The 27,155-nt window shown below is 53.8% G+C and overlaps 2 protein-coding genes across 2 annotated transcripts in view; one reads left to right on the plus strand and one right to left on the minus strand.

Moving 5' to 3' along the window:
• Positions 1–18,013, minus strand: part of Dhrs3 (dehydrogenase/reductase 3) — a 31,549-nt gene extending 13,536 nt beyond the window's left edge. Inside the window, exons 1-2 of the mRNA XM_070037413.1 lie at positions 17,908–18,013; positions 15,994–16,441 (exon numbers count right to left, since the gene is read on the minus strand). Coding sequence (XP_069893514.1) covers positions 15,994–16,188 — 195 coding nt within the window. The 5' untranslated portion in view covers positions 16,189–16,441; positions 17,908–18,013. The remainder of the gene's footprint in view (positions 1–15,993; positions 16,442–17,907) is intronic.
• Positions 17,786–27,155, plus strand: part of LOC138838448 (arylacetamide deacetylase-like 4) — a 28,297-nt gene continuing 18,927 nt past the window's right edge. The window contains exons 1-3 of the mRNA XM_070037954.1: positions 17,786–18,056; positions 18,166–18,231; positions 18,342–18,400. Coding sequence (XP_069894055.1) covers positions 17,786–18,056; positions 18,166–18,231; positions 18,342–18,400 — 396 coding nt within the window. The remainder of the gene's footprint in view (positions 18,057–18,165; positions 18,232–18,341; positions 18,401–27,155) is intronic.

The raw sequence follows: 27,155 nt of genomic DNA on the forward strand, positions 1-27,155 counted from the left end.
CAGGCTGGGGGGCGGGGTGGATGGGGGGGGTGCAGTTGCTTCTGTGCCCCCATCACCAGGAGGGGGGCAGTGGGGGAGAGGAGTGAGCAGGTGAAACTTAGTCTGTGGCCCAGTTAGATCAGTCTAGGACAGAGCTGGGTGACTGTGTACCTGAGGGCGGGCCCAGGGCAATGGAAGTAGGGGAATGGCACCTCTTGCAAATGAGATACAGCCGGGTGCCAGTGGCTCAGGCCTGTAATCCTAGCTACTCAGGAGGCTGAGGTCTGAGGATCATGGTTCAAAGCCAGCCTGGGAAGACTCTTCTCTCCAATTAACCAGCAAAAAAAAGTGGAAAAGGAGATGTGGCTCAAGAGGTAGAGCACCAGTCTGAAGCAGAAAAGCAAACAAGAGCTCAAGGCCAGGAGTTTAAGCTGCAACACACACACACACATGCACACGCACACGCACGCACACACACCCCCTTAGAATCGTGTCTGGAGTATCCAGCCTTTAGCGAGTACATTGGTTAGCCTCTAGCTGTCCTTTCTACAAAGAATAATAACAGCAGTCTGAAGCTGCGGCTTCTGGTGGATTCCGGGCCGTGCAGCGTGACCATGTCTGACAATGTTGGAGCCCCTTTCCCGTGGAATCTCTGTAGCCTCCTCTCATTGCTGGACAGGCCCATCACCCAGGGCACAGCCAGCAAGCCCACCGGCCCTGCTGGTCCTCAAAGTCAACCTTCCGAGTGGATTTCTGGGGACCAGGCACCCCTCAAACCACTTCCTACACAGACTTGCTAGCCCCTGCCACTTTTCCCCCCGGAAGCCCCGTTTTCAAAGTCCACACACTTCCGGGCCTTGCCCCCATCCAGGGAAAGGACTAAGACACGTGTCCATGGTGCTCAGCAAGTCTGTGCCCAGGAGAGGGCGGACATAGTCTCAGCAGTCATCTGACAACTACCTTCTTGCAGGGTAGCAAGATCTTCTTTGCCCTTGGTACTTGAATTTAGTCCTCACCAGTGTGCAGGGGCTGGTGGAATGGGGGTAATTTGTGACCCTAAGAATGTACATCCATGTCCTAACTTCTAGAAATCTGGGCCTGTGACTTGATTTGGAAAAAAGAAAGGTCTTTACCAATAAAACTTAAGTAAGGCCCCGGGCGGGGAGGTGGGGGGGGGAGCTGTGTGAACTGGAGCCAGTGTGATACCAGTGTGATACCCATGTGACATCACACCTGAGCTGTCTGACCCTGAGCCATGGTGACCGTGCCTGAGCCATGGAGGGCGTCCCAAGCCAGAGCCTCCCTCTTTGGGGCCATCCTGGGTATCTGGGGAAGAGGAGGGTCAGGACTTATGTCTGGGGGTGGGGGTGGGGGAGGTCTTTGACTCCCAGAGGGACAGGGAGGGCGGGGGAGGCTGCGCCGGGGCCAGGCTGATTTGCAGGAAGAGGACACCAGGCCAGATGCCCGCCTCGCTGGCAGCCAACCCTTTCCAATAACAGAGCGGCAGCTCCAGCCAGGCCCGGCTGGCTCTACGTGGGGCGAGCACGAGGCCGGCGGGCTCATATGACCCGAGGGTGGCCGTGGGAGCCACGTGGAGCTTAGCAGGGCCTGGCAGCCCTCCAGGGGGCCCTTCTGAAAGTGGGCCAGGGGGGAGGGGCCAGGGTCCCCCTTAGCTGGAAAAGGATGGGAGATGGGGGGGTTGGAAGGGATGAGTGGCTCTGGGGTCAGGGTGGGGTGGGAGGGGCAGCCGGGGAAGGGTGAGGGTGTGCTATGCTTGGGTGGGCGGTGCCCAGACCCATGGTAAACAGATGCAGGTGACATCGGGTGCCAGCAGTGGGGGGGGCGCTGTGCCTGGGACAGGACTGGTGGCCTGGTGAATGCCGCCTCCCTCCTCCCTCCTGCCCGCCCATGGGCACCAGCCCAGCAGGAAGGCCAGTCTCCTTCCCAGTGTGCCAAGAGGCTGGCGGCTTCCACCCTCTCTGCCCTTGGCCTCCCTGCCGGGGACTCCGGCCTCTGCCTCCCCATGGGGCCTCCAAACCCCAGCACTGGGTCAGTTCTGGGTCAGCTCTGAGCACTCCAATGGCGGATGATGTCAGGTGCCAAGACCCTCCTGGTGGTTTGAGGCGTCAAAGCTGGGGTGCACACCCTTCTCCCCGCTCCCCCTCCCCCTCTGGATAATCTGGCAGGCCGGATTATTCCAGGGAGACTTAGAGAAGCTCTGGCCTAGACCCCCCACTCCAGGCCTGGCCTCGGCCACGTGGAAAGCAGCCGGGTTGGGTCTGATTTTCGCTGGGCAGCTTTCAGATGAGTCACTTGGCCTCTCAGGGCTGCCATGGGGAAGGTCAAAAGTGCACAGCAACGCTCCGGGAGTGGCAAAGTCCGCTCAGAAGCTTCAGGCGCTGGGGCTGGAGAATTGGGAGCAGCTCAGAGAACCCCAGGAGGTTTTCTGCCCCGCATCCCCACCCCAAACTTGACCTCTGTGTTCGCTGTGAGGAGCTGGGCCCCTGCCTGGGTCCCCCCACACACGGACTTCCTTAGTTGAACCCCACTACGACTATCCTGACATTATGTATGAGGGAGTAGGGAGCCCCAAAGTCACCCCAGAGTTGTCACCAGCACCCCTGGAATGCAGGCAGGCAACGCATATCCCCCCCTCTCACACCCTGGAAAGTTGTCTGTACAAAAACAAACTAGGGCTGGGAAGGTGGCTCAATGGTAGAGCGCTTGCCTCGAACACATGAGGCCCTGGGTTCAATTCCTCAGCAGAAAAAGCCGGAAGTGGCGCTGTGGCTCAAGTGGTAGAGCTCTAGCTTTGAGCTGAAGAGCTGAGGGACAGCGCCCAGGCTCTGAGTTCAAGCCCCATGACCCCGCCCCCCCCCCCCCCCCCCCCACACACACAAAAAGACTGTCATTTGAAACCATACCAGTTAGAATTCTGGAGGTCCCATCCCTCGGGGAATGCAAAGAGAACAGGGCTGTGGTTTTTTTTTCTCTCAGATGAACAAGCCATGCTGTCTGATGCTGAGTCAGGACCAGACACTCAAAGTCGGGGGCTCTTTGTTGCAAAACTACCAAGAGTTCCAGGATAGGGAATTAAGCGGAGGACGCAGAGCCACAGCTCAGCCACACCCAGAGGGACCTTCTGTAGCCCGTGGGCTTTCCCCGCTTCCCAGGCCGCAGAACAAAACACACCGGCACACACGGACGTGGACTCAGTGGGCATTCTGCATACCTGCTCCTACTCTGGCTCCCCAGGTCTGGGATGGAACCCAGGGCCTTTGCATGCGGGGTGAGCGTTCCTCCACCGAGCCACAGGCCCGGAGGACAGCAAAAGCCAGGGCAGAAAGTAGGAGCCCTGGGGGCAGAGTCTGAGCCCCCAGGGGCTCAGAGAGCCTCCGGCTTCCTTGCCTGAAGGCCCTTAAAGGCTCCAAAATTTTATCTGTGTCTGCAGTCTTCAAGTTCGAGTTTAGCTCGCCAGCTTGCTTGCTTGCTCGCTCATGGTTGGTTGGAGCTCTACCCCTGGAGTCCTGCCTCCAGTTCAGCTTTTGGCTGGTTATGCTAGAGATGGGAGTCTAGGGAACTTTTTGCTTTGGGCTGGCCTTGAACTATGGAACCTCTAGATCTCAGCTCTGATCACTGGCATCAGCCAAATGACACCTCGTTCCATGTTGACTTAGACATTTGGGACATGCTCTATTGGAACCTTCATGGGGTGGTTTCCATGTTTAGAAATGCTGTGTTGGGGCCTGGGAAGGTGGCTCAGTGGTAGAGCGCTTGCCTTGCATGCATGAGGCCCTGGGTTCGATTCCTCAGCACCACATAAGCAAAAAGAAAAAAGCCGGAAGTGGTGCTGTGGCTCAAGTGATAGAGGGCTAGCCTTGAGCTGAAGAGCTGAGGGACAGTGCCCAGGCCCAGAGTTCAGGCCCCACAACTGGACCCCCCCCAAAAAAGTAAGAAATGCTGTTTTGGGGTCACTAACTCGATGTATATCTTCTTCTCCTGTCTGTCTCCCGCTGTACACTTCTCCCCCGCCCCATCATGTATCTTTTTTGTGTGTTGGGGTCACTAACTCAATGTATGTCTTCTTTTCCTGTCTGTCAGTCTATATGTCTGTATCTCTCTCCTTCTCCCCATCATGTCTCCCTCTAGTTTTTCTGAGACTGAGTTGTCTTCCTGTATAGCCTAGGCTGTCTTGGAATTCATGATCTTCCTGCCTCAGCCTCTTGAGTACTGGGACTATAAGCATGTACCACCACACCTGGCTTTGCCTGCCATTTCTAAACTCCAGACCTCTCACCCTGAAGTACCTGCTGTGTGTGTGTGGGGGGGGGGGCGGTCAGAGGAGGAGGAAATCACCAGAGCAGCACAGCCAGGGAGTGGCTGCATGGGCCCCTGGGCACTGACTACAGAGGTGAGAATTCAGCTCATTGTTTTTTTTTTTTTTTTGAGAGGAAGATAAACTTTCAACAGAGCAACTCTTTCAGCATCCCCGGCCTACCTCCGTGAGCAGTCAGGAAGCTGTGTGCACAGGGCTCTGCCCGGGAAGCTGAGTCCCAGCGAGACCAGCAGCGAATGAAGTCTTGTGTTTGTTCTGAGAGCGTGGCGAGCTGTGCCCAGGTGAGTCCCCCACAGGTCAGTAATTAGCAATCGGTTTAATCTCTGCCAGCGGGAAGGTCAGCTGTTGTGGCTGACTGGTATCAAGCTGGCAGACCTAGGGCCTGGGCTGTGTGTGTGTGTGTGTGTGTGTGTGTGTGTGTGTGTGTGTGTGTGTGTGTGTGTGTGTGTGTGTGTGTGTGTGTATGTGTGTGTGTGTGTGTGTGTGTGTGTGTATGTGTGTGTGTGTGTGTGTGTGTGTGTGTGTGTGTGTGTGTGTGTGTGTGTGTGTGTGTGTGTGTGTGGTGGGGGGGGAACTCAGGAAGTGAGGCCTTACAGCAGGAAGTGGCTGGGTCAGCACATCCTGGAAAGGCCAGGCTGGGCCAGGCGGGGTTTTTCCTTAGTACCAGCTCGGCAGAAAGTGACCTTCACTCCCCTGATTGGAGAATTCCATTGGGATGCCCCAGCCTGCTTCTGCTAACCTGGGCTGGTTGTGTACCCTTGTAGTAACCTTTCCCTGGCTTCCAGTCCAGTCGAGCTCAGCTGGGCTCCCCACCCACACCAGCGTCCTACCTGTGCCAGACTCTCTTGGGTTCCCCACAGAAACCTTCCTCACCTGCTCCTGTCCAGGTTCAGCCTCGCGGTCTAGACCCTGCGCCTAGACACAGCAAACTTCCTTCTCAGGAGCCAGACAGCCAGCTGCGCACAAATCCTGAGACTGCCAGTACCGAGTGGCCTCATGCATGTATTTGACCTCTCTGAACCACAGTTTTCTTATCTATGACTTGGGAGCCGTAGAGGATTGGGGGGAAAAGGAACTCATCCACTGAGTGGAAATGTAAATTAGTGCACCCACCATCAGTAGGGAATGCCTCCATAATTAGAAATAGCTCACATCTATAATCCTAGCCACTGGGGAGGCTGAGAGCTGAGGATCTAGATTTGAAGCCAGCTAGCACAGACAAAGCTGTGAGACTCTTCTGTCCAATTAGCCAAAGAATTGAAGGAGAGCTGAGGCCCTGAGTTCAAGCTCTAGTACTTGCACAGGTGTGCGCCACACACACACACACACACACAGATCTACCTTATGAGCTGGGCATATTTCAAAAGAAGAGTGACCATACAAGAAAGACACCAGTGTGTCCATTTATTGCAACACTGTTTACAAGAGCTGAACCACGAAATCAGCAGAGGTGTCTGAGAGCAGATGAGAAAGGAGAAAGAAGAGACCGTGCACAGCGCACACCGAGAAATATCACGCAGCCGTGAAGAGCAATGAAATCCCGCCACGGACAGGAAAATGGACGGTACTGGAACTGTCAGACTGACAGAGACAAGCTAACCTCAGAAAGCCAAATACGTTTTCACTCTCAGGTAGAAGCTAGACCAAAGGAGCACACACACCTGCACAGGTCCACACGTATCAGAACATGCATGTGTATATGCCGATGTGTGCACGTGTCAATATCTATTTATCAGGCACACGCAGTATGATTTTAACAATGGGATTTCATTGGAGGATGGGAGGAAGGGAAAGGGAGAAGGAAAGAGGGAGGGTGAGGAATGGTGAAATACATTGCCACACTGTGCATGAAGATGACACAAGAGGCTCAGAGAAAGCCGACTGGTGGAGGGGAGAGGAAAGCGACAGAGAAAGTCTGGTGCAACGAATACACACTAACGAAAGAGTAATAATGCCAGGCCGGGGTGGGGGTGGGGGCGAGCAGAGAGAGGGGAGGGTGGAGGGGGAAAATGCAGCCCAGTGGTCCATTTGCATGTCTGAAAATAGAATGGGGAAAGCTGTTGAGATCGTTTTCCCAAGGGGGAATGGACTGGGGGTTGGGGAGGTTGATTGGAGCACATCAGCCCGCGTGGCCATGTCACCCGAAGCCCAATGCACACTGATAAAAATTATGAAAAAGCCGGGTGCCGGTGGCTCACGCCTGTAATCCTAGCTACTCAGGAGGCTGAGATCTGAGGATCGCAGTTCAAAGCCAGCCTTGGCAGGAAAGTCTGTGAGACTCTTATCTCCAATGAACCACCAGAAAACTGGAAGTGGTGCTGTGGCTCAAGCGGTAGAGCGCTAGCCTTGAGCAGAAGAGCTCAGGGACAGCGCCCAGGCCCTGAGTTCAAGCCCCACAACTGACCAAAATAAAGACCTAAGAAAGAAAATGGGAGCAGTTACAGTCCCTACCCCGCACACAGGTTTGTGCAGAAGATCTTAGCTTGTGGGAAGGGTTTTGTTATATTATCAGTCTCACTTCTGGGCTCCTGACAGGAAAACACACACACACACACACACACACACACACACACACACACACACACACACACACACGCACACACACGCACAAGCAGACATGCATACATGCGCACACGTGTGCACTAGCAGCCAAGGCGGTGTCTGGGAGCCCTTGGAGGGCACAGAGTATCCCTAGCCCATGCCAAGCCTGTGCCCTCTGCCCTGACCTGGTCCTGCGGCCTCCATGCAGGGTGGGCCCGACTCTGTGGACTGAGACCAGAGGCCTGGGGGTGGAGCTCGGGGCGGGGCCGGCCAGGTCTGGCCTGAAAGTCAGGCTGCCCTCTGTGGCCATGCTGGCCGGGTGCCCTGTGGGGACTGGCCATGGGCCCACAGAGAGACCATGGTGTGCCAGCCATGGGAGCGCTAAGAGGACCTGGGGACACCCACCCCAATTAGAGTGGGCCTGAAGCATCAGCCTGGTGTGCCCATTTACCAGTGCCTACTGGAGAAGGCCACAGGACTATGACCTGGCCTTTTTCTCCATTCCTGACCATGGTGCCCTTCAATCTTCCAGAAGAGTCTCCAGAGGAAGTTCTGCTGACCCCTTGGCTTAGCAGTGTCTTTTTGCTCAACCCTGCAAAGTCCATCCTAACCTTTTGCCTGCTGGGGTCAGTAAATGACCTGATAAGGGCTGCAGAACTGTCTTTCCACTAGGAGATATGCAAGGCAGCTGGCTCCCCCCTTGCTCACACCAGCCTGTGGGCTGGGGCCCCATCGGTGCAGCCATCTTAACTGGAAGAGTGAGCAGCAGAGGAGTCTGCTAGGGAGCTGGGGGGAGGGAGAAAAGGGGGAAAGGAGAAGGAAGGAAGGGGGATGGGGGGGTGAGAGCCAGGCTTGAAGTTAGCCTGACGTGGGCCTTCCTTCTGGTCCCAGAAGTCTCACCCCCTGGCGGGCTGGAGTTGTCCTTGTGACTCAGTGGGCCACCCTGGCTGCTAGCAGTCTCAGCAGGGTGCTGTCCCCATGGTCTCTATACACTGGGGAGATGCTCTATTCTGACAGGAAGCAAATGCCCTGGGGTCACAGGCTGGGTGATTTTTACGTGGCCAGTTCCGAGTCTTGGTTGGCCGAGGAGGATGACCGGGATGGTCCCCACACTAGAGGTGACAACAGAGTACACGGCCTGGTGTCAAACACCTGGAAGGGTCCTTGGCATCCAGTAGCTCAGTTAGCCCTGGCTGTCACCAGCTGTGTTTGGTGCATCCACTGGGACCACAACCACTTATTGAGTGCCGACTATGCACGGAGACGCTCCTGCCCTCTTCAGTCTTTTGGAGAGCAGAGCTGTCAGTAAGCACCTGCCAAGCCTGTGGGGTTGCCATGGTAACTGCCGGGCCGCCTCCTCACAGCCCAGCCCCCACCCGCGGGTCCACTTGGACAAGGAGACAAAAATGACCCAGGTCCCACGGAAGTGGGGTGCTGTCGGGGAGTGGGGGGGCGAGCAACAGAGACTGGGGGGAGCTCAGGCTCCAAGGCCACTCTCTCCCCACCTCACCCCCACTTCTAGAAAGGTCCACAGAGGTCCCGGGCACTGGTGGCTCAAGTCTGTGATCCTAGCTACTCAGGAGGCTGAGTCCTGAGGATCATGGTTCAAAGCCAGCCTGGGCAGGAAAATCCCTGTGAGATTTTTGTCTCCAATTAATCACCAGAAAACCAGAAGTGGTGCTTTGGCCGCATGGTGGTAGAGCACTACCTTGAGCAAAAGAGCTGAGGGACAGCGCCCAGGCCCTGAGTTCAAGTTCTAGGTGAGTCAGGTCTGCAGGCTCTTTGCCTCTTGCTCCGGGTTCCTAGCTGAGCAGCTGGTCCAATAAGTACAGAAGGTTGGAGGAGACAGGGAGGTTGGAGGGGGCAGAGAGAGCCCCACCAAGTTACGCTCCCGGGGCTGGGAAGGTCCACTGTGCTGGGTCTCCTTGGAGACATGTCTGGGCCTCAGGGGGAGGACTCAGGGCCTCTGGGCAGGCGGGCTCCGCAGTGGCACAGGACAGCCTGTTGGTGGGTGCACAGGCCCTTGGGGGTCTCTGGGCTGGGCGGGAGGGGCCCCTGGTCTTCAGGGCACAGGTTCAAGCTAAGCAGGGGGTATCACAGCCCATGGAATCCAAGTGAGGGGTCAATCCAGTAGAGGAAGGACTCAATAGCACTTCAGGATTAGCATCTTCAGGCCTCATTATCCCTTCTCTAAAAGCAACGTCACCCCCCACCCCGCCTTCAAACATACAAAAAATCTCGCATGGAATTCTAAGCTACCACACAGAAGCGAAGCTGGTCTACTTTGTGGAGATGGGGTCTCTCTGAATGAATGACCAAGCTCCAGCAGGGACCAGCACACACTTCAATGACCACAACACTTGAACTGTCATGGAAAACGAGGCTCAAAGTCACATTTCTGAAGCCGGGCACTGGGGCCCCTTGCCCGTGAGCCTAGTTTACCCAGGAGCTAGAGATCAGAGGATTGTGGTTCGAAGCCAGCCCGAGCAGGAAGGTCTGTGAGACTCTTTATCTCCAACTGCAAAAAAGTGGAGGTGTGGCTCAAGTGGTAGAGTGTAAGCCTTGAGTGAAAAGAGCTAAGGGCGCATGCCCAGGCCTTGAGTTCAAGTCCTGGTATGGGCACACACAGAAAGGCACATTTTTGAAACAGTTTCCATCTGGAGGACTCAGGGTGGTTGTTCCTTCTTTTCTTATACCCTCCAGCCAGCAAAACTTGAAGTCTTCCAAGATTTCCCACCATGCACAGCGATCTCTCCCTTCTCAGTGCAATCAAAGCTTGAAGGTTGAGTCTGAGAATCCAGCCTGGGGACGGCAGGCCCTGCAGCTCTCACAGGTCTGCCAGGTGGCTCAGGAAAGATGCTCTACACTGCTATTTCCCCATGGGTCAGGTCTGCTGGGTCTTTAAGATAATCCCCAGTAGCTGAGGATCACCTAAATCCTTTGGCCACCATCACATTGATTGTATGCAAAGACAGTTCCTGCTGTAGTAAGAGAAAAGATGGTGTGAAGGTAGAGTTGATGGAGCCCTTGCCTGCATCCTAGCAAATTTCTCATGCTGTGCACCAAGGCCCAGATTTAAAGCTTTTCTCTTGACCTCTCTGTAACCTTGACTGAGGCAAGCTGGGCTGGGCAGAGATTATCTGTCCCAACTTGGAGAGCTCCGGTTTTTTGGTGTTCTGGGTTGTTGTTTGTCTTTTCTTCTTCTGGTTCTAGGGAATTAAACTCGGGGCCTTGCCCTTGTGCTTGGCTTGCTTGGTCATGGTGAGTGCTCTTGAACTCCAGGCCTTAAGGCTTGCTCCATCTGCTTGTTCATGGCTTACACTCTACCACTTGAACCATGGCTCCAGGCTGGCATTTTGCTGATTAGTTGGTGATCAAGTCTCTAGGACTTTTCTGCCCCTGCTTGGGCTGGCTGGCTTTGAACCACAAGCCCTGGCTTTGAAGCGTGGAATTCCAGGCTCAATGTGGACCTCCAGCAAAGCAGCCCTGCCCGCCAGTCTGCCTGCACCTGCAGCTCAGAAATGGGCCGTGGGTGGCACTTGCTTCTGAGCATGCTCAGGACAGGCAGAGCAAGGAGAAGAGGCTCAGTGTGGTCACATAGGGGACGAAGTCCTGGCTACCACCATCACGGTGAATGCTGCCATAGCCCCACCAGACCACCAGCATGTACGATGACAGTCATGAACATGAGAGTCATGCATGCTGTTAGCCCCCCCCACATACATGCATACACAGGCACACACGTGCATATACATGTGCACATATACACCCTTATACACGTGCTTGTGCACATGTACACACTCAGCCAGGGTCATGCGGCTCTCAGGGATCCTTAAGAATCGAAAGAAGCCACACATATGCATGATGAGAGTTACAGCACAAAAGGCAGGATTGAAACTCAGGTTGGAGAGCGGACACTTGGACCTCCCTTTTCCTTCCAGCTCCCCAGGACCCCCAGAGCCCAGATACAGGGGGGACATCATGGCTGAGGGACTGGTACGGACATCCTGAGACTTACTTTCTTAGAGCTTTTCATGTACGCCAATACGAGGGCTTGAACTCAAACCCTCACATCCATGGCTGGCGCTCTACTGCTTGAGCCACATCTCTAGTACAGCTTTTTCCCCCTGGTTCACCGGACATAGTCTTGCAGACTTTTGTGCTTAGGCTGGCTTTGAACTTGCACCCTCAGATCGCAGCCTCGTGAGTAGCTAGGATGACAGGTATGAGCCACTGGCACCTGGTGGATTGATTCTGGCATCCTTTCTTTCACGCCCCTGGCCTCTGTCTGCATCACTGCATTCCTCCCGTGAGGACCCACAGCTGACTCCTAGAATGTGAAGGGCAGAAGGGACCCAGGGAGCCCTCAGCATGAGACCTCCCGCGGCAGGAATCTGTGCCCAGCCAGCTTCAAGCGTGGCCTCTGTGGGAAGCTCAAAGGCCCGACAGTGTGCACAGCTCCCCTTGGGCCTGTGTGGACCGTTCCTATGCCTCGGTAGTTTTAGAAAGCAGGCTGGCCATGGGGCTCATCATGGCTTCTCATCCCTGCTCTCTTGAGCCCACCCCGGGGTCTCTTCCAAGCCTCCATTCTAGGACTTTCTCCAAGTATGCACTACACTGACTACCACAGTCTAGAACAGAAAAAAATCACTGATGCAACAGGTGCTTTAGTGCTGATTTTGCTGGAAAATCCTGGGCCCTGAGTTAACCACAAGCAAGAGGCAAGCTTGGTAGCCCCGCCACCATTTTGGGTGTGTCTCTGCTCTACGCCCGTCTCTCTGTGATCTTTTTGAAATCAGGGATGGACATCATCTTCGTGGGGGCTGATACCATCCCAATGCAGCGATTCAGCCTCCTCAGAGTATGGGCCAGGTCCAGATGATGTGCTGGAGTTCACATCTGTACCCCAAAGATGGCTGAAGATGGGCCGAAGTGCCATCTTCCCAAGGCTGCCATGAGATAAATTTCCCGGCTTCACTGATACAGTGGATTTTATTTTGTTTTGTTTATTTATTTATTTATTTATTTGGGGGGGAGGATCATTGAAAGTCACCTTGTTAGAGCTGAGTGTGATGATGTAACACCTGTAAGCCTAGCTACTCAGGAGGCAGAGACAGGAAGATCTCCAATTCAAGGCCTGCCTGGGCTGTCCTGTGAAACCCTGTCTCAGAAACAAATTGCACAAACATAAAGGCTGGGGGCATGGCTCAAGTGGTAGAGCGCCATCCTCCAGTAATGCTATGTGCTGCCAGGAAGGGACCAGGCTGCCACAGCTCCCAGTGGCATTCACAAGGCTGAGTTTGCTCAGGAGACAGGGAGAGAGTCATAGCGGTATCACTTGGAGCTTGGCCATCATTTCTCATCAAGTTACCAGCAAGAGCAGATCAAGGACTGCTTGAGTGCAAGTCAAACCTCCTGGGTGGCCTGGAGATACCGGCTCCCAGGTGCCAACAACTCCCATGGCCTACCTGGGCGCAGGGGTCTATCAACCCCTCTGAGCTTCCCAATCACAGCAGCTAGGCCATCCTGCCAAGACTTGGGAGATGTCACCTCTTCACTCAAACCCCGCTACAGGCCAAGCACTGGTGCAATCTTGGCTACTCAAGAGGCTGAGCTCTAAGGACTGAGCTTCCAAGTCAACCCCGGCAGACAAATGGGAGGGATTCTTAGGCCCAACTAACCAGCAAAAAGCTAGAAGTGGAGTTGTGGTTCAAATGGTAGAGCACCAGCCTTTGAGAGAAAAGCTAAAGGAGGATATTCAGGCCCTGAGTTCAAGCCCCAGTCCTGGCACAAACTGAACCAAACCAAACCAACCAAATAACAAACTTCCATGGCTTCCAGTTTCACTTGGAGTCAAAGCCAAAGCTGATTCTGGATATGGGGGGCCCACAGCCCTGACTTAACCACCCACCTACTGCTCCACCCTGTGGCTGCTTTGAGGTCCCCAAATACTCAGGCACAGTCTCTCTTGGAGACCCTGGTTCCTTTCCTCTGTCCACAGCGCTACCCACTCCCTTCCCAACATGCTCTTTTCATCCCGACGTTTCCTCAGGGTCCCCTTCTCAGTGTGACCTTCACTGTCACTGTCACTGGAAATCCAGTCCTTCCCACCTCCGGACCCCTTGCCCTGTCGGCTTTTCCTTAGCCCTTAACAGTAATCCAACCCATTGTTGTATTTATCTCCCTTATACACACACACATACACACACACACCAGCTTTAGCACACAATAGGTACAGAAGCACATAGTAGGTGTGCAGTAAATGTATCCAGCACCTAATAGGTGTGCAGTAAATGTATCCAGCGTATGAAGGAGTGAATGGCTGCCTAAGTCCCCACCACCCATTTGCTGTTCTGGTTCTCTAGCTCCCCTTGGGTGATCCAAAATGTCATGGTCCCTGTGTCCTTCACCCACCAGGGTAGGAGTGTTTGTTTAGGAATTCTAGGTGTGGGTGTGTCCCTTATTTGGGGGCCAGCCATTTGCCTGCAGCTCCCTACCTGCTATGAATAGTGCCAAGTCTCATCTTATTCAAGGATCTTTCGAGAAACTGGGCCATCTGCCTCTCTTGAGTCTCTGAGATTCTGATACTCCTTCTTTTTAAGGTTTTCCCCTCCAGATCCAATCCTGCTCAATCGGCAGGAGGGAGGGGCGGGGAGGAGGCTAAGGCCCAGCCTCTACTTCCACAGTGCCTGTGTGAGTGGGAAGGGGCAAAGGGAGGGGGGCTTTGTGGTGCCACACAGCCAACCGCTTCACACTTCAGGCTGCTGTGACCCTGCATCCTCCTCAGCACCCCGGGACCACCTCCAGTCCCCTAACATTTGGCCCTTTGTCCTCAAGCCCATAGGGCCCCCAAAACACTGTTGCCTGGTCTGGAAAGGGGCGGGGGAGAGGAAACTTCCGAAGTTTAAGTACTGGCACCAGCTCAAGTAGACTAGAACCTGGGTTCTAATCCCCCTACAGTGACAAAAAGAGAAAGGCTCCAGTAATTGGCTAATGGAACCCTGGTGATCATCCTTTTGGGGTCTGTGGAAGTTTCTAGGCCCCTGTGGATCATTTTTGGGGGGAGGTGGGGGGAGAAGACTGAGCCATCAAGGTAAAGCATATTTCTAATTGCTCTAGAAGAGCAATTCTCTCTCGTTAGGTGGGCAGGGGCTCTCAGGCCAAAACTGTGTGCTGTCTTACACACACACACACACCAACTCAGTATTAACAGTTGGTCAGGCCAAAACTGTGTGCTGTCTTACACACACACACACACACACACACACACACACACACACACACACACACACACACACACACACACACACACACACCAACTCAGTATTAACAGTTGGTCAGGCCAAAACTGTGTGCTGTCTTACACACACACACACACACACACACACACACACACACACACACACACACACACACACACACACACACACACACACACCAACTCAGTATTAACAGTCGGTCAAGTTTTTCCAGATTGGCTCAGCCTTCCTGATAAGCCTACTTGAGCCAGTCATAAGAACAGAGAAAAAGCCTCAGGACTGGAGCCAAATGAAAGATTCAGAACGAAGGTTCTAAGAGATCCAGACAACTCAGGAACCACACACAGCTATCCCGAACAACCCTGTCCCCAAGGATTCCAACCCCCCCCCTTCCTGGTCTTCTCCCTCCCACAGTCCTGCACAAAGGGTTTTGGAAGCTTTCCATAGAGAAAATGCCGGGGACCAAGTTTCTTCCCGTTCCTCGGTAAGTCCAAGGGTTAAAAACATTTCCCAACTCCCCTTCCAACTGCAAGGTCAAACAGCTGTCCAAAACCACCCAAGGAGCCGCGGGAGTCCCGGACAGCTGAGCGCCACCGCCCCCCCCCCCCACCCAGTGTAGCCCTCAGGCCAGGGAGGGAAGAGTTAAACAGCCATCAGCTTTGGCTGATAGTTCAAACTCCAAAGTTCACGCTCAGTCCCAGCCACCCCGAAGGAATTGTAAATCTCAGGGCAGTATTTAACACAACAAAAGCAACCTGGAAAGAGACGCAGGTTTGGTTTTCAACAGTACATATTTACTTAATCCCCGAGGTATGTGGCTCCACGTCAGATCAGCTGGCTTGGCTGGTCCTTTCAACAATCCCACTGCCCCCCCCCCCCACAGTTTAAATTTCAAACTAATTCTCTGTTTTCACTCTTCCTCTTCACTCGGCCAGCCCGGCCTGCTGGCCTCAAATCCCTCTCAATTGCCCTGTCACTGGGTGAGTCAGTCTGGCCTGAGTTGGGAGCTGGGTGACAGCGGTGGGGGGGACACCCTCCCCATTCTCCCCCACCCCCTCCCCACACTCTGGTACCAGGTCTCCTAGTGAGGTTGAGCACCATTAAAAGAAAAAAAAAAGTGTAGGGCAAGCCGGGCACAGTGGCTCACAGCTGTGATCTTGGCTACCCAGGAGGCTGAGTGAGATCTAAGGATTACACTTTAAAGCCAGACAAGCCCGGAGAACCCTAGAGACCCTTCTCTCCCCCAAGGAACCACCGAAAAGCCAGCAATGAAGTGCTGGTGCTGGCTCTGGTAGAGCACCAGCCTTCTGCAAAGAGGGTAAGCAAGAGCATGAAGCAGTGAGTTCAAGCCCCAGTGCTGGCATGTATGTGTGCATGCTCTCTCTCACACACACGCACACACGCACGCGCGCGCGCGCACACACACACACAGAATGAAGGGCAATGGCCCAGGGTCGTTAGGGGTGAAGGGTTCTGGCTTACCCAGCCCTTCCTCCCCCTCAGATTTCCAAACACCTGGGGCTTCTCTTAGCTCTCTCAGTCCAGGCTAGACCATGCAAGACCCCCCCCCTTCCCTTCCACAGCCTGCACCCCCATCTCCAGTGTCCTCAGAGCTGCAGCCGCCCAGGTTGGGGGCTGCGAAGCCGGTTGCCAAGGAAAACACCGGGCGCGGCTAGCAGGCGGCTCCCGGCTCTGCCCAGGGGCGCGAAGCGGGGCGGGGTGGGGTGGGGGTGCAAGGATGGGGGCGCCCCACACCTTCCTCACAGCCAGGGGCGCCCCTCCCCCCCGCGTGGCGAGGAGAGGGGGGGTTCCCCTTGACCCCCCCCGGCGTCCCCGTACCACCTCCCCCCTCACCCCCCCAAACCCGCGACCTCGTACCTTTCTCGCGCCGCGCTCCGCGAACTCGCGGGCGAGCTGGCGCCCGATGCCTCGCCCACCGCCGGTGATAAGCACGTTCTCCCGCGACAGGTCCCGCAGCCTGGCGGGCAGCAGCGAGCCCACGGCCGCTTTGGCCACCAGGTAGATGAGCTGCAGGGGGAAGGCCACCAGCGCGCCGAGCCAGCGCCACACCATCCTGCCCCGCGCGCGCGGGGCCGGGCAGGGGCCGGCGCGGGGCGGCGGTGGCACCCACTCCGCGGGGCCCGAACAAAACCGGAACGGAACGCTGCTCGGAGCGAGGTGTGGGGTGGGGATAATAAACCCAAAGCGCCGGGCTGGTGATCGGGGCGGAGAGGGTGGGGATTCGAACAAGAAGTTTCTTGCCCGGGCAGCCGCGTCTCGGGCGTGGGACACTCAGGTACTGTTTACCGGACCAGGAGAGTTCAGGCTGGGGAAGAGAGAGGGGGAGGGAAAAAGAAAAGGCTCCAACCGCGCGCGCCCCGCGGGTCCGAAGTGCAAGACCGAAAAAACAGACAACCGCCGACGCGAGCGGAGCGTCTTCCCCCGCCACCCCGCCCACCCCGGCTCTCCGGGGTGGGGAAAAACCAAACCCAACAACAAAGTAGGGGATCAAAGTGCGGGGCGCTCCCGAGCTTCAGCCCGCGAAGGGCTCCCGAGGGCGCATGGCGACCCCTGGGCTCAGGAAACTGCCGAGACGCGAGCTGCGGGGCGGCGGCGCGGGCGAGCGAGGCGGGGGTCCCAGGGGCCGCGGGCGCGGGGTCCCGGGCCGGTTCGGAACGCGCGCGCTCGCTCTCTCCCGGCTCCCCCCTCCTCCTCCTCGCTCTCGCTTCCAGCCCCGCGCTGGGAGTCTCCGCTCGATCCCGGCTCCCCTCGTCCGTCCTCTCTCCCTTTTAGCATCTACTGCCTGCGATCCGCCCTTTCCAACTTGGAGGGGGCCCCGGGGCGCAGCACGCGTGGAGCGGACGCCTGGGTCTGCGGCCGCCTCAATCCTTCGCTCCCCGGGGCAGCTGCGGCGCGCCGCGAGCGGGCACCCTCCCCCTCCCTCCTCCCCTCCCTTCCTTCCCCTCCCTCCTCCCCTCCCTCTCCTTCCCTCCTCCCCTCCACCTCCCTCCCCCCCCCCCATTTTTTAATACCCCATTAAGTCTGATTGACAGTTAAAGTTGTTGGGAGGCTTCCCTCCCGTGTCTCTGAGTGGCTGCGGCCGCCTCCCCCCTCCTCCCCTCCCTCCCTCCCCCCCCCCCGCCGCGCCGTCGCGGGCCGCGCGCCTGGGGCGCGCACCCGGGCCCGCCGCCACCCGCGCTCGCTGCTCGCTGCAAGCCGGGACTTGTGGCTGGTGTCCCTGCGGGCCAGCAGCTGGAACCCGTACATGCTGGAACCGACTCCGGCGAGCCGGCTCCCTCCCGGAGACATTCCTCCCAGCCCGGGCCAGGTGACCAGCCCTGCAGACCCGGGACCCGGCCCGGGGGCGGGCGCCAGCACGCCGGGAACCGACAGGGTCGCCGGGGGTCTACTCCAGGTCACTTGGTCACCCCCCCGTGGCCCCCGGTGGGACCGGGACGCCACGCCCCACCCCCGCCTCTGATTCCCCACTGTCGGGGGGCGGGGGTGAAACTTGCGCCTGGTGCCGGCCAGCGCCACCGACCACGAGCCGGGCGCCCCGGCACCGCGCATCGGCGCTGCGCCTTCCTGAAGGACAAACGCCGGCAGGGCCCCCCCACTTTCTGGGTCTCTCCTGTCGGGGATCCCCCCCCAGGCCGCGCGGCCAGCAGCCATGGTCTCCGCGGGAGTCGGAACCGCGCTGGCGCGGGGTGTCTGCGGTCGGGGAGGTGAGTCACCCCGAGCAGCAGCCCCGGTTAGCAGTGCTGACGGGACCGGCCTCCTCCGAACACCTACGGGCGGGCGCTTGGGGTTGTGTCCCGGAGTCCGGCGCGGCCCTTCCCAGCCCCAGACTTGTCCAGACTGGGCGCCGCGGGCCGCGCTCGGCCCCCGGACCGACCCGGCGGCCGCGGCGCTCCGAGGCGGTAGTTTGAACGTCAGCGTGGGTGAGGGATGCAGATCGAGGGGGCGTGGCCGGGGCGTGGCCAGACCGGGCGGGGCGGGGTTGGCGAAACGGCCTTCTCACCTGCTGAGAAGCTGCATTCCCTCCCACAGGTGAGGATCTTTCCTTCTGGGCCATGCGATCCGAGCCACTGGAAAAGCCAAGCGGGTGGAGAGAGGGTGAGGAAGGAGCTTTAATGACCTTGAGGGCTCCCTCCATCCGCTTTGCAGGTTACCAGTGGCCAGAAAGTGGGGATCCGCTCCAGGTCTACTCTTCTTTCCACTGGCAGGGAGGGCGGCCCTGGGCCAGACCCTTGTCCTGCTTGGCTCCCAGGACATGGCCAACACAGTAGGGCTCCCTCACAGTGACAGCCACTGCCCATCAAACGGGACAGGAATTTCAGCCTGACTGAACCAGGCCTCGGACCTGCGTCCGTGTGCGTGCGTGTGGGGGGGGGAGGGGGAGGGGGGTGCTGTCCCCCAGCTGCTTGTCGTTGCTTATCTTTGCTGATCTGTTATCCTTGAGGCCACTTAGTGGTCACGACGGGGTACTGCACCTCCAGTTGCCCCAGTCTCTAGCAGAGAGACCCTAACTGGATGTACTTGCTCCCCTTAAGGTTAACAACCCCAAGTGTAAACCCCCTCCCCTCTGTTTTATGGCAGAGGACCACACACACACACAGAGGCATCCAGCGATGTACATGACCAGAGTGTGTTCCCTGATCAGCAATCGCTCAGATGCCAAACGAGTGGCCCCACTTTGGGAGATCCCAAAAGGAATGGATAGATGCAGAGGTCCATCCTCAGGAGCTGTCGCCTCCTCTCATGCTTTTCCCCATCCAAGTCAGCTGGACCCTAAGAGCCAAGAGGACTGGGGTCTGGAGGGACACAGCTCAGCAGGCCCAGGCTGGTCCTGAGTGTCCTCAGGGCCTGGTTTCAAGGAGAGCTGCTCGGGACCCTCCCCCTGAGGGTTTCTCCTTGGTACCTTCCTCTCTGTTTCCTTGGGGCAGGAGGTGAGCAATCCAACTCCAGGGGTGAAGTTTGGGATTTCACCTCCCAGGCCTGGGTGGAGGGCCTCACTCTTTTTTTTTTTTTTTAAATTTGCCCCTGAGGAAGTGAAAGGAGCCTTTGTAGACTTGGTGGGTGAGGTGCGTGCTGCAGCCTGTAGGACTAACTTTTTCCATAACCCAGCCCTGCCCACACCAGCACAGCCAGGGAGGTGTGAGCAGGGCCCTGGCAGGGCCAGCTGGGAGCCTGGTGGCCCAGCTGCCTTCCAGCCCTTGGTGAGTAGACACAGCTAGGCTTAGGGTTAGACATGGGCTGCCTAAAGAGCTGGCTCTGCTTTAGAGTCAATTTTATCCCTCCCTTCCCTTCCTCCCCAATACTGGGGATTGAACCTAGTGCCTCTGTGTGCTAGGCAAGCACTCTACCACCTCAGCCAGAGCTTTCAGCCCTTGTGTTTTTGAGACAAGGTCTCCTTATGTTTGTCCTGTCTAGTTCCTATCTCAAGTCCTCTCTTTTCCGCCTCCTGAGTCATGAGATGAACAGTTTGCTTTGTACTCTGGTGTCCAGAGGCCAACATTATCTTGGTCTGGAACTTCCGGGCCTGCAAACGAAAATGCACCTTTTCTCTCCATAAGCTACTTGCTTTAACTGTTTTGTTAGGCTAACAGAAAGCTGACTAAAATAAAAACTTCTATTTCCAGGGCACTATTTTTTTTTTTTTTTTTGTCAGCCATGTGGCTTGAACTCTGGGACTAGGCTCTGTCCCTCAGCTCTTCAGCTCAAGGCGAGCACTCTACCACTTAAGCCACAGCACTACTTTTGATTTTCAGATGGTTAATTGTAGATAAAAGTCTTATGGACTTTCCTGCCTGGGCTGGCTTTGAACTGCGATCCTCAGATCTAAGCCTCCTGAGTAGCTAAGATTACAGGCATGAGCTACTATCTCCCAGCACTAATTTTTTTTTTTTTTTTTTTTAAAGAGAGACAAGAGCCCTGCACTGGTGGCTCATGCATGTAATCCTAGCTACTCAGGAGCCTGAGATCTGAGGATCAAGTTTCAAAGCCAGAGTGGGCAGGAAACTCTGTGAGACTCTTCAATAAAATATTAGAAAACTGGAAGTGGTGCTGTGGCTCAAGTGGTAGAGTGCTTGGCTTGAGCTGAAGAGCCGAGGGACAGTGCCCAGGCCCAGAGTTCAGGCCCCATGACCAACCAAAAAAAAAAAAAAAAGAAGGGACCCAGGTCCCTGAATCTTTAAAGCTTTAAAGGCACAGCCCCAGTAACTTAAGGGCCTCCTATTAGGCCCTAGCTCTTAATGGCACCATCACTCCCCTGACCCCCAATAATGCCACCTTGGAGACAGAGCTTTTACCACATGGACCTTTGAACTGCTCCATGTCTGTGGGGAGGGAGGTGAAGCAACTTCATCAAGATCATGGAGCTTGGAGAAGGGCCAGATACAGAATTACAAGGTAACTCAGTTTTGCCTGGAAGCTCACCATCTTGGCTTCGGTCTCTGTTCCCCACTCCTGGAGCTTTGTCTGCCAATGTTTCTTCCTAGGTAACAAACATCCACGTGTATGCTGCATGCACACACACATACCTGTTCATGATACACCCCTCTGCATACAGAAAGCAATGGGAAGGACAGTCATAAGCACCCCTATTTCTGGATGTGAATATTCTGACTGCTGTCCTGTGTGTGTGTGTGTGTGTGTGTGTGTGTGTGTGTGTGTGTGCGTGTGCGTGCGTGCGTGCATGCGTGCGTGCATGCATGCCAGTACTGCAGCTTGAACTCAGGGCCTGGATGCTTTCCCTTAAAATTTTCATGCAAGGTTAGCACTTTACCATTTGAGCCACAGTTCCACTTCCAGTTGTTTGGTGATTAATTGGAGATAAAAGTCTCCTGGACAAGCTTTGACCATGATCCTCAGCCTCTTGCATGGCTAGGATGACAGGAACGAGCCACTGGTACCCACTTACCAGTCCCTATGTTTTATACTAGCATTTTGTTATGAAGAGTCATTTCACTCAGTGACCTTTCTTCTTTTTCTTTCTTTCTTTTTTCTTTTTCTTTTTAAAGTGGGCTGTTTCAGAACCAGTAGGACCAGAAGTCCTTGTGTAAGACCACAGATTTCCTGACTATGAGGTCTCTGAAAAGCTCCTAAAAAACAGAGACGGAGCCAGGACCTCTGCCTCTTGGAATCACCTAATCCATCCTATAATACCATGATTTGTAGGAAAGTTCTGTGCATAAACCCCATAAAATCCCATAATGTGGAGCTGACATTGAGCTTGCCCAGAACTAAATCTGCTTAAAAAAAAAAAAAAGAAAGACTGCTTGCCAGGAGTTTGCAGAAAACCATCAGCCATGTTGCAACCCCATGCATCTCTCCTGCCTGATGCCTTTCAAAGAAGGCCTCTTTTTATGTGTGTATAAAAACATTGTCCTGTTGGGTCTCTCCTTCATCCTGGTTGAACAATGGATGTCTGTGAGGCTGGAAGAGGCTGGGATTCAGGGACCCAGTGAAACAACAGGAAAATCAGGGATGGTTACATCAATGCCCACAATGCCCTGCTCCCTACAATGCCCTGCTTCCCACAATGCCCTGCTCCCTACAATGCCCTACTTCCCACAGTGCCCTGTTCCCTACAATGCCCTGCTTCCCACAATGCCCTGCTTTCCATGCTGCCCTACTCCTTATGATGTCCTGCTTCCCATGATGCCCTGCTCCCTACAATGCCCTGCTTCCCACAATGCCCTGTATCACTAGGGGATTGGACCTCCCCTGGTCGCTTTGGGTGGTCAACGTGGCAAAGTAGGACAGGGAGGAAGAGAACAGTGACAACACCACCTGGCAGGGCACTTGGAAGAGGGCGCTGTCTTAACAAAACCTGCAATGATTCTGAGCACTTGTGCCTCAGTTTACCCAGATTTAGAATGAAGTTTGGATTAATAGCACTGCTCTTGTTAAGACCATAGATATTGTTCGGCAATTGATAGACGTACAATAAATGTCTTTCCTTTCCCTCCCTCTCTCCCTCCTTCCTTCCTTCCTTCCTTCCTTCCTTCCTTCCTTCCCTTTGTCATATTACCCCTAGCTAGTTAGTTACCTACTGTCTAGTTTTACAGTCTTTAAAAGTACTTACATTTTTTTTGGCGAGGGGCGTTGGCAAGGGCATCATGGGAAGCAGGGCATTGTAGGGAGCAGGGCATCATGGGAAGCAGGGCATTGTAGGGAGCAGGGCTTCGTGGGAAGCAGGGCATTGGAGGCACTTGCTAGGCAAGTACTCCATTACTTGATCTGTGTCCCCATCCCTATTTGCTTTGGTTGTGAAATAAGGTCTCACTGTTTTGCCCAGGCTGGGCTATTTATCTACATATTTTTATATCAGTATTGGGGCTTGAAATGCTGTCCCTTGTCTCTTTCTGCTCATCCTACCATGTGAGTCACAGACCCATTTCTGTTTGTTGTTGTTTTTGATAGTTAATTGGAGATCAGAGTCTCCTGGATTTTCTTGCTGCCTGCAAACCATAATCCTCAGATCTCAGCCTCCCACGTAGCTAGGATTATAAGCACAAGCCATTGGCACTTGGCTTGGGCATCCTGTTAATACTTTCTGTCTAGCTGCTACACCCACTTTTATTAGTTGCCTTGGAATCTTGCTAATGTTTGTCCAGATTGGCCTGGGACCACAATTCCCTCGATCTCAACCTCTATAGTAACTGGAATTATAGATGTAAGCTCCTGTGTGTGGCTGGACTGCAGGTCTTAAGAGACAGACAAATTGCAAAAGCAGAAGAATTCCTTCATAGCCTTTTTTTTTTTTTTTTTTTTGGTCCAGTCATTGTGCCTGAACTCTGGGCCTGGGCGCTGTCCCTCAGCTCTTCAGCTTAAGGCTAGCGCTCTACCACTTGAGCCACAGCACCACTTCTGGCTTTTTTCTTTTTGCTTATGTGGTGCTGAGGAATCGAACCCAGGGCTTCAAGCATGCAAGGCAAGCGCTCTACCACTGAGCCACCTTCCCAGCCCCTAGCCTTTATTTTTTGTGTTAACATTTTACATTTATTCTACCCATTCATGATCTTTTTTTCTCAGAGTGTACTGTGGGCATGATTTCCTCAGTCCTAATTTTTTCAGTGTGTATTTCTTAGAATCAAGAACTTCTTTGCTAGGCATACTAGTATATACCTGTAATCTCAGCCCTCAAGAGGCTGAGGCAGGAAGATTGAGAGTTCAAGGCCAGCCTGGGCTACACTGCAAGACAGTCTCAAAACAAAATAAACACACAAAACAAGAATCTACATAATCATAATTCTTTTCATCCAGTTCAAGAAATCAACACTTATATAATACTGTTATTTGATCTTATGCAGATTTTGCCAAATGTACCTACCACTAACACTTTTCATAGCGTGAGAAAGATCTATATCTATATCTATATAAATCAGGGATAGCTCAAGCCTGTAATCCAAGCTACTCAGAAGGTAGGGATCTGAGTATCACAACTTGAATCCAACCCAGGCCAAAACATCAGGGAGACTCTTCAGTTAGCCACCAATAAGCCAGAAGTAGAGCTGTGGCTCAAGTGATAGAGTGCTAGCCTTGGGCAAACAAGCTCAGGGACAGTGCCTAGCCTTGAGTTCAAGTCCCAGCCCTGGCACTTGGTGCCAACAGCTTCTGGGGGAAGGGAGGCTTTTAGACTAGTGGCCATTGGGATGGTAGGAGAATATATTTATTTCCAGCCATCTAGGCTGTGGTAGTTAACTACACAACAGGGGATGTGTGTCAACCTCATTCTTTACTTGGTCAGTTTCTTTTACTTGGAGTGAATTGGGGATCTCTGGATTGACTAAGGGGAGGGGTATGGAAGGAATGGATGGCAGGGAGGCTTTGTACTAGAGTGCCTTGGTGGAGAGCACTTATGGATTGCTTTATGGTGCTGGGATGGAGCCCAGCCAAAGAGCTCTACCACTGAGCCACATCCCTAGTGTGGTACTGAGCACTTAAGGTGGTACAGTCCACCCTGGCAGATTCAACCAATCACAGATTGAAAATAATTTTAAAATTTGTATTCATATAGACTTTCTTTTTTGTCTTGTCATTATTTCTTAAGCAATACAGGATAACTATTTATAGGATATGTACAGTGCATTAGGTATTTAAGTAATGTAGAGACAATTTTAAAGTATGTGTGAGTTGCTGGAGGTGTAGCTCAGTGACAGTGCTCGCCCAGCCTGAACAAGTTCCTGGCTTGGATTCCTAACAGTGCTTAAAAAAATAAAGAAAATAGGAGGGTGTGCCTAGGACTATGCCAGTTTGAAATAAGGAAACAAAGAAGAAGACAAGGAAGGACAGACAGAAAAAGTAAAATGGCCAGGTGTGGTGGTACATGACTGTAATCCCAGCTACACAGGAGGTAGACATAGGAGAATCATGGTCCAAGATCAGCACAGGCAAAAGCACAAAACCCTACCTGAAAATCAACTGAAGCTAAGAGGACTGGGGTTGTGGCTCAAGCAGTGAGTGCTTACCTAGCAAGCATGTAGTCTGCAGTTCCAGCCCCACTCCTTCAGTGAAAATATAAAACATTAAGCCTTTCACAGAGATATCCCACCTCAGAGGACCGTGCACAGCCTTACTAAAGTATGCAGTGGATTTGAAAGAAACCGTGGCAAGTTGTCTCCAACACCCACTGTATGCCTGTAGAATGAATGACCCTTACACTGAACAGACACCAGCAACCATCAGCTAAGGCTCTGACCCCAGTCAAAGAAAGCAAGTGGTCAGTACCAAGAAACTCAAGTGTAGATCAGAATGACAAGAATGTAGCTCCACACGTAAATATCTCTTACTGAAGATAGAATAGTGTCTCCCACCCACACCCTACCCCAAGTGTATATTTTCTCTCTTGCTAATGTTCCCTTCAATCTATTCACGCTTTTAAAAAAAATTAAAAAGCAATTTCTGGTCCTGGAACTTGAACTCTGGGCCTGGGCTCTATCCCTGAGCCTCCTGGTACTCAAGCCTAGTACTCATACTGCTTGAGCCACAGCACCACTTCTGGCTTTTTCTGAGTAGTTTATTGGAGATAAGAGTTTCACGGAGTTTCCTGCCCAGGCTGGCTTTGAACCCTGACCCTCAGAGCTCAGCCTCCTGAGTAGCTAGGATTTCAGGTGCCACTGGCACCCAGCAATTTATTCACTCTTTATGTCTTTTTGGAGGTGAAGTCAAGGCTTTCTTTGAGCCATTGAGGTCCCTTTTCTTTTCTCTTTTGGGGACCTCCTCTGAGTCCTACATGACATCTGAGGAATTTATTATCCCTAGGGGCTCCTGGCACCCATCTGGGTGAACACGTGGAGACAGAGGGACCCCTGTATTAGCCAACAGGTATGCCCTTCAGTAGTTTGGTCCCCACTGGCAACAGTGATATTTAAGAAGTTGTGTGTGTATGTGTGTGTGTGTGTGTGTGTGTGTGTGTGTGTGTGCTCTTTGGGTGTCCATTCCAGCACTGTTGTGGGATAAGTTTCTTCTGCTAAGGGTGATAGTACAGTAATTTAGTGATCATAAATGTCTTTATTCTACATTTTAGAACCAGGCAACGCTGAATTCTACAATTCAGAATGAGTGCTCTAGTGGACGGAGAACAGGTTGGTTTTAGAGGTAGAAAAGGGCTAGGGAATGTGGAAGAAAGAAAAGAAAGAAGCAGACTGGCCATTTCAGAAGAGAGAGTGTGCATTAAGGTCAAGGGAACTTCGCAATCACACTAACTGAAACTGCCTTGTTTCAGATAGTTGGCTGTTAACTTCCTCATCTGGATTTCTGGGAAGATCTGATAAACAGCTTAGCTTCTGCTCGGTGAAGTGGAACTTCAGTGTGAGAGACTCCATTTTATCCAAAATAATGGCCTTGGTTTCCTGAAATAGTATTTCTCATCTTCTTCCTCTTCTTCTTTCTCCTCTTCTTCCTGTGTGTTAGATTACTTGGACTTTGCCAGGAAACCACGCAGACATCCAGGTACAGAGAACAAAGAAAGGTGTATTGCTGGGAAAGGAGGCTGGCAAGACCCCTTCTCACAAGGGAGAAGTAAGAAGAAGCCCCGGCTCTTGTCTGGGGTGACCTATATAACCTAGGAGGTTTAGGAGGGGCTAGAAGGAGCTAGGAGGCAGAGACCCTGGTGTGTACATGAGGGCCAGGGGCTTCATCATGGCGGACTAGGATTTACGGTTGCTGTCCAAATAGTAGATAAGGCTCCTGCAGCTGCCCAGAGCTGAAGGTCACTCTAAGGGGCTCTTGTTGTCTTCTATGGTGGTAGCTGCCCCAGAGAAGTGCCATCCCAAGGGAAAGGGGGCTGGAGGCTGATTATTTACTGCCTTTACTACATGGGCCTAGTGCTGCCCATGGAAGGGAGCATGCTAAGCTGTGGAGAGGGGAAGGAGGGTAGTGAGCTATGGGAAGGGAGCCCATTTCACTAACACTCTTCCTTTTCCTTTTCCTCTTCCTTCTCTATCTTCTTCACATCTTCCTTCTTCTTCCCCTCTCCCTCCTCCTCCTCCTTCTCCCCTTCTCCCCTTTCTCTTCCTTCTCCTCCCTCCTCCTCCCTCCTCTGGTGGGGATGGAACCCAGAGTCTCATGCATGTTAGACAGATGCCCTACCACTGAGGTACAGCCTGACCTCCTATAATTATAATTATTATTATTACTTTGTCAGTCATGGGGCTTGAACTCTGGGCCTGGGCGCGGTCCCTCAACTCTTCAACTCAAGGCAAGTGCTCTATCACTTGAGCCACAGCACCACTTCCGGTTTTTTCTGCTTATGTGGTGCTGAGGAATCAAACCCAGAGCCTCATGCATGCGAGGCAAGCACTCTACCACTGAGCCACCTTCCCAGCCCTTCCTATAATTCTTTTAAAGCACTTTTCCTGGCTTATAAAAGGGGAACAGTATCCCTTACACTGGTATTATCATACTAGTATTCTTGTTGCATAGACCCGTGCTAGAAAATGCTGTGTGTGGTTGGGAGAGAAAGGTCAGAGCCATTATGGAGGATTCCTGGGAGTTTGAAGTTTCCACTGAAATGAAGACTCTCCACTGTGGGC

The sequence above is a fragment of the Dipodomys merriami genome, unplaced genomic scaffold (assembly GCF_024711535.1).
Source record: "Dipodomys merriami isolate MVZ:Mamm:240054 unplaced genomic scaffold, mDipMer1.0.p SCAF_28, whole genome shotgun sequence".
Classification (NCBI taxonomy): Eukaryota; Metazoa; Chordata; class Mammalia; order Rodentia; family Heteromyidae; genus Dipodomys; species Dipodomys merriami.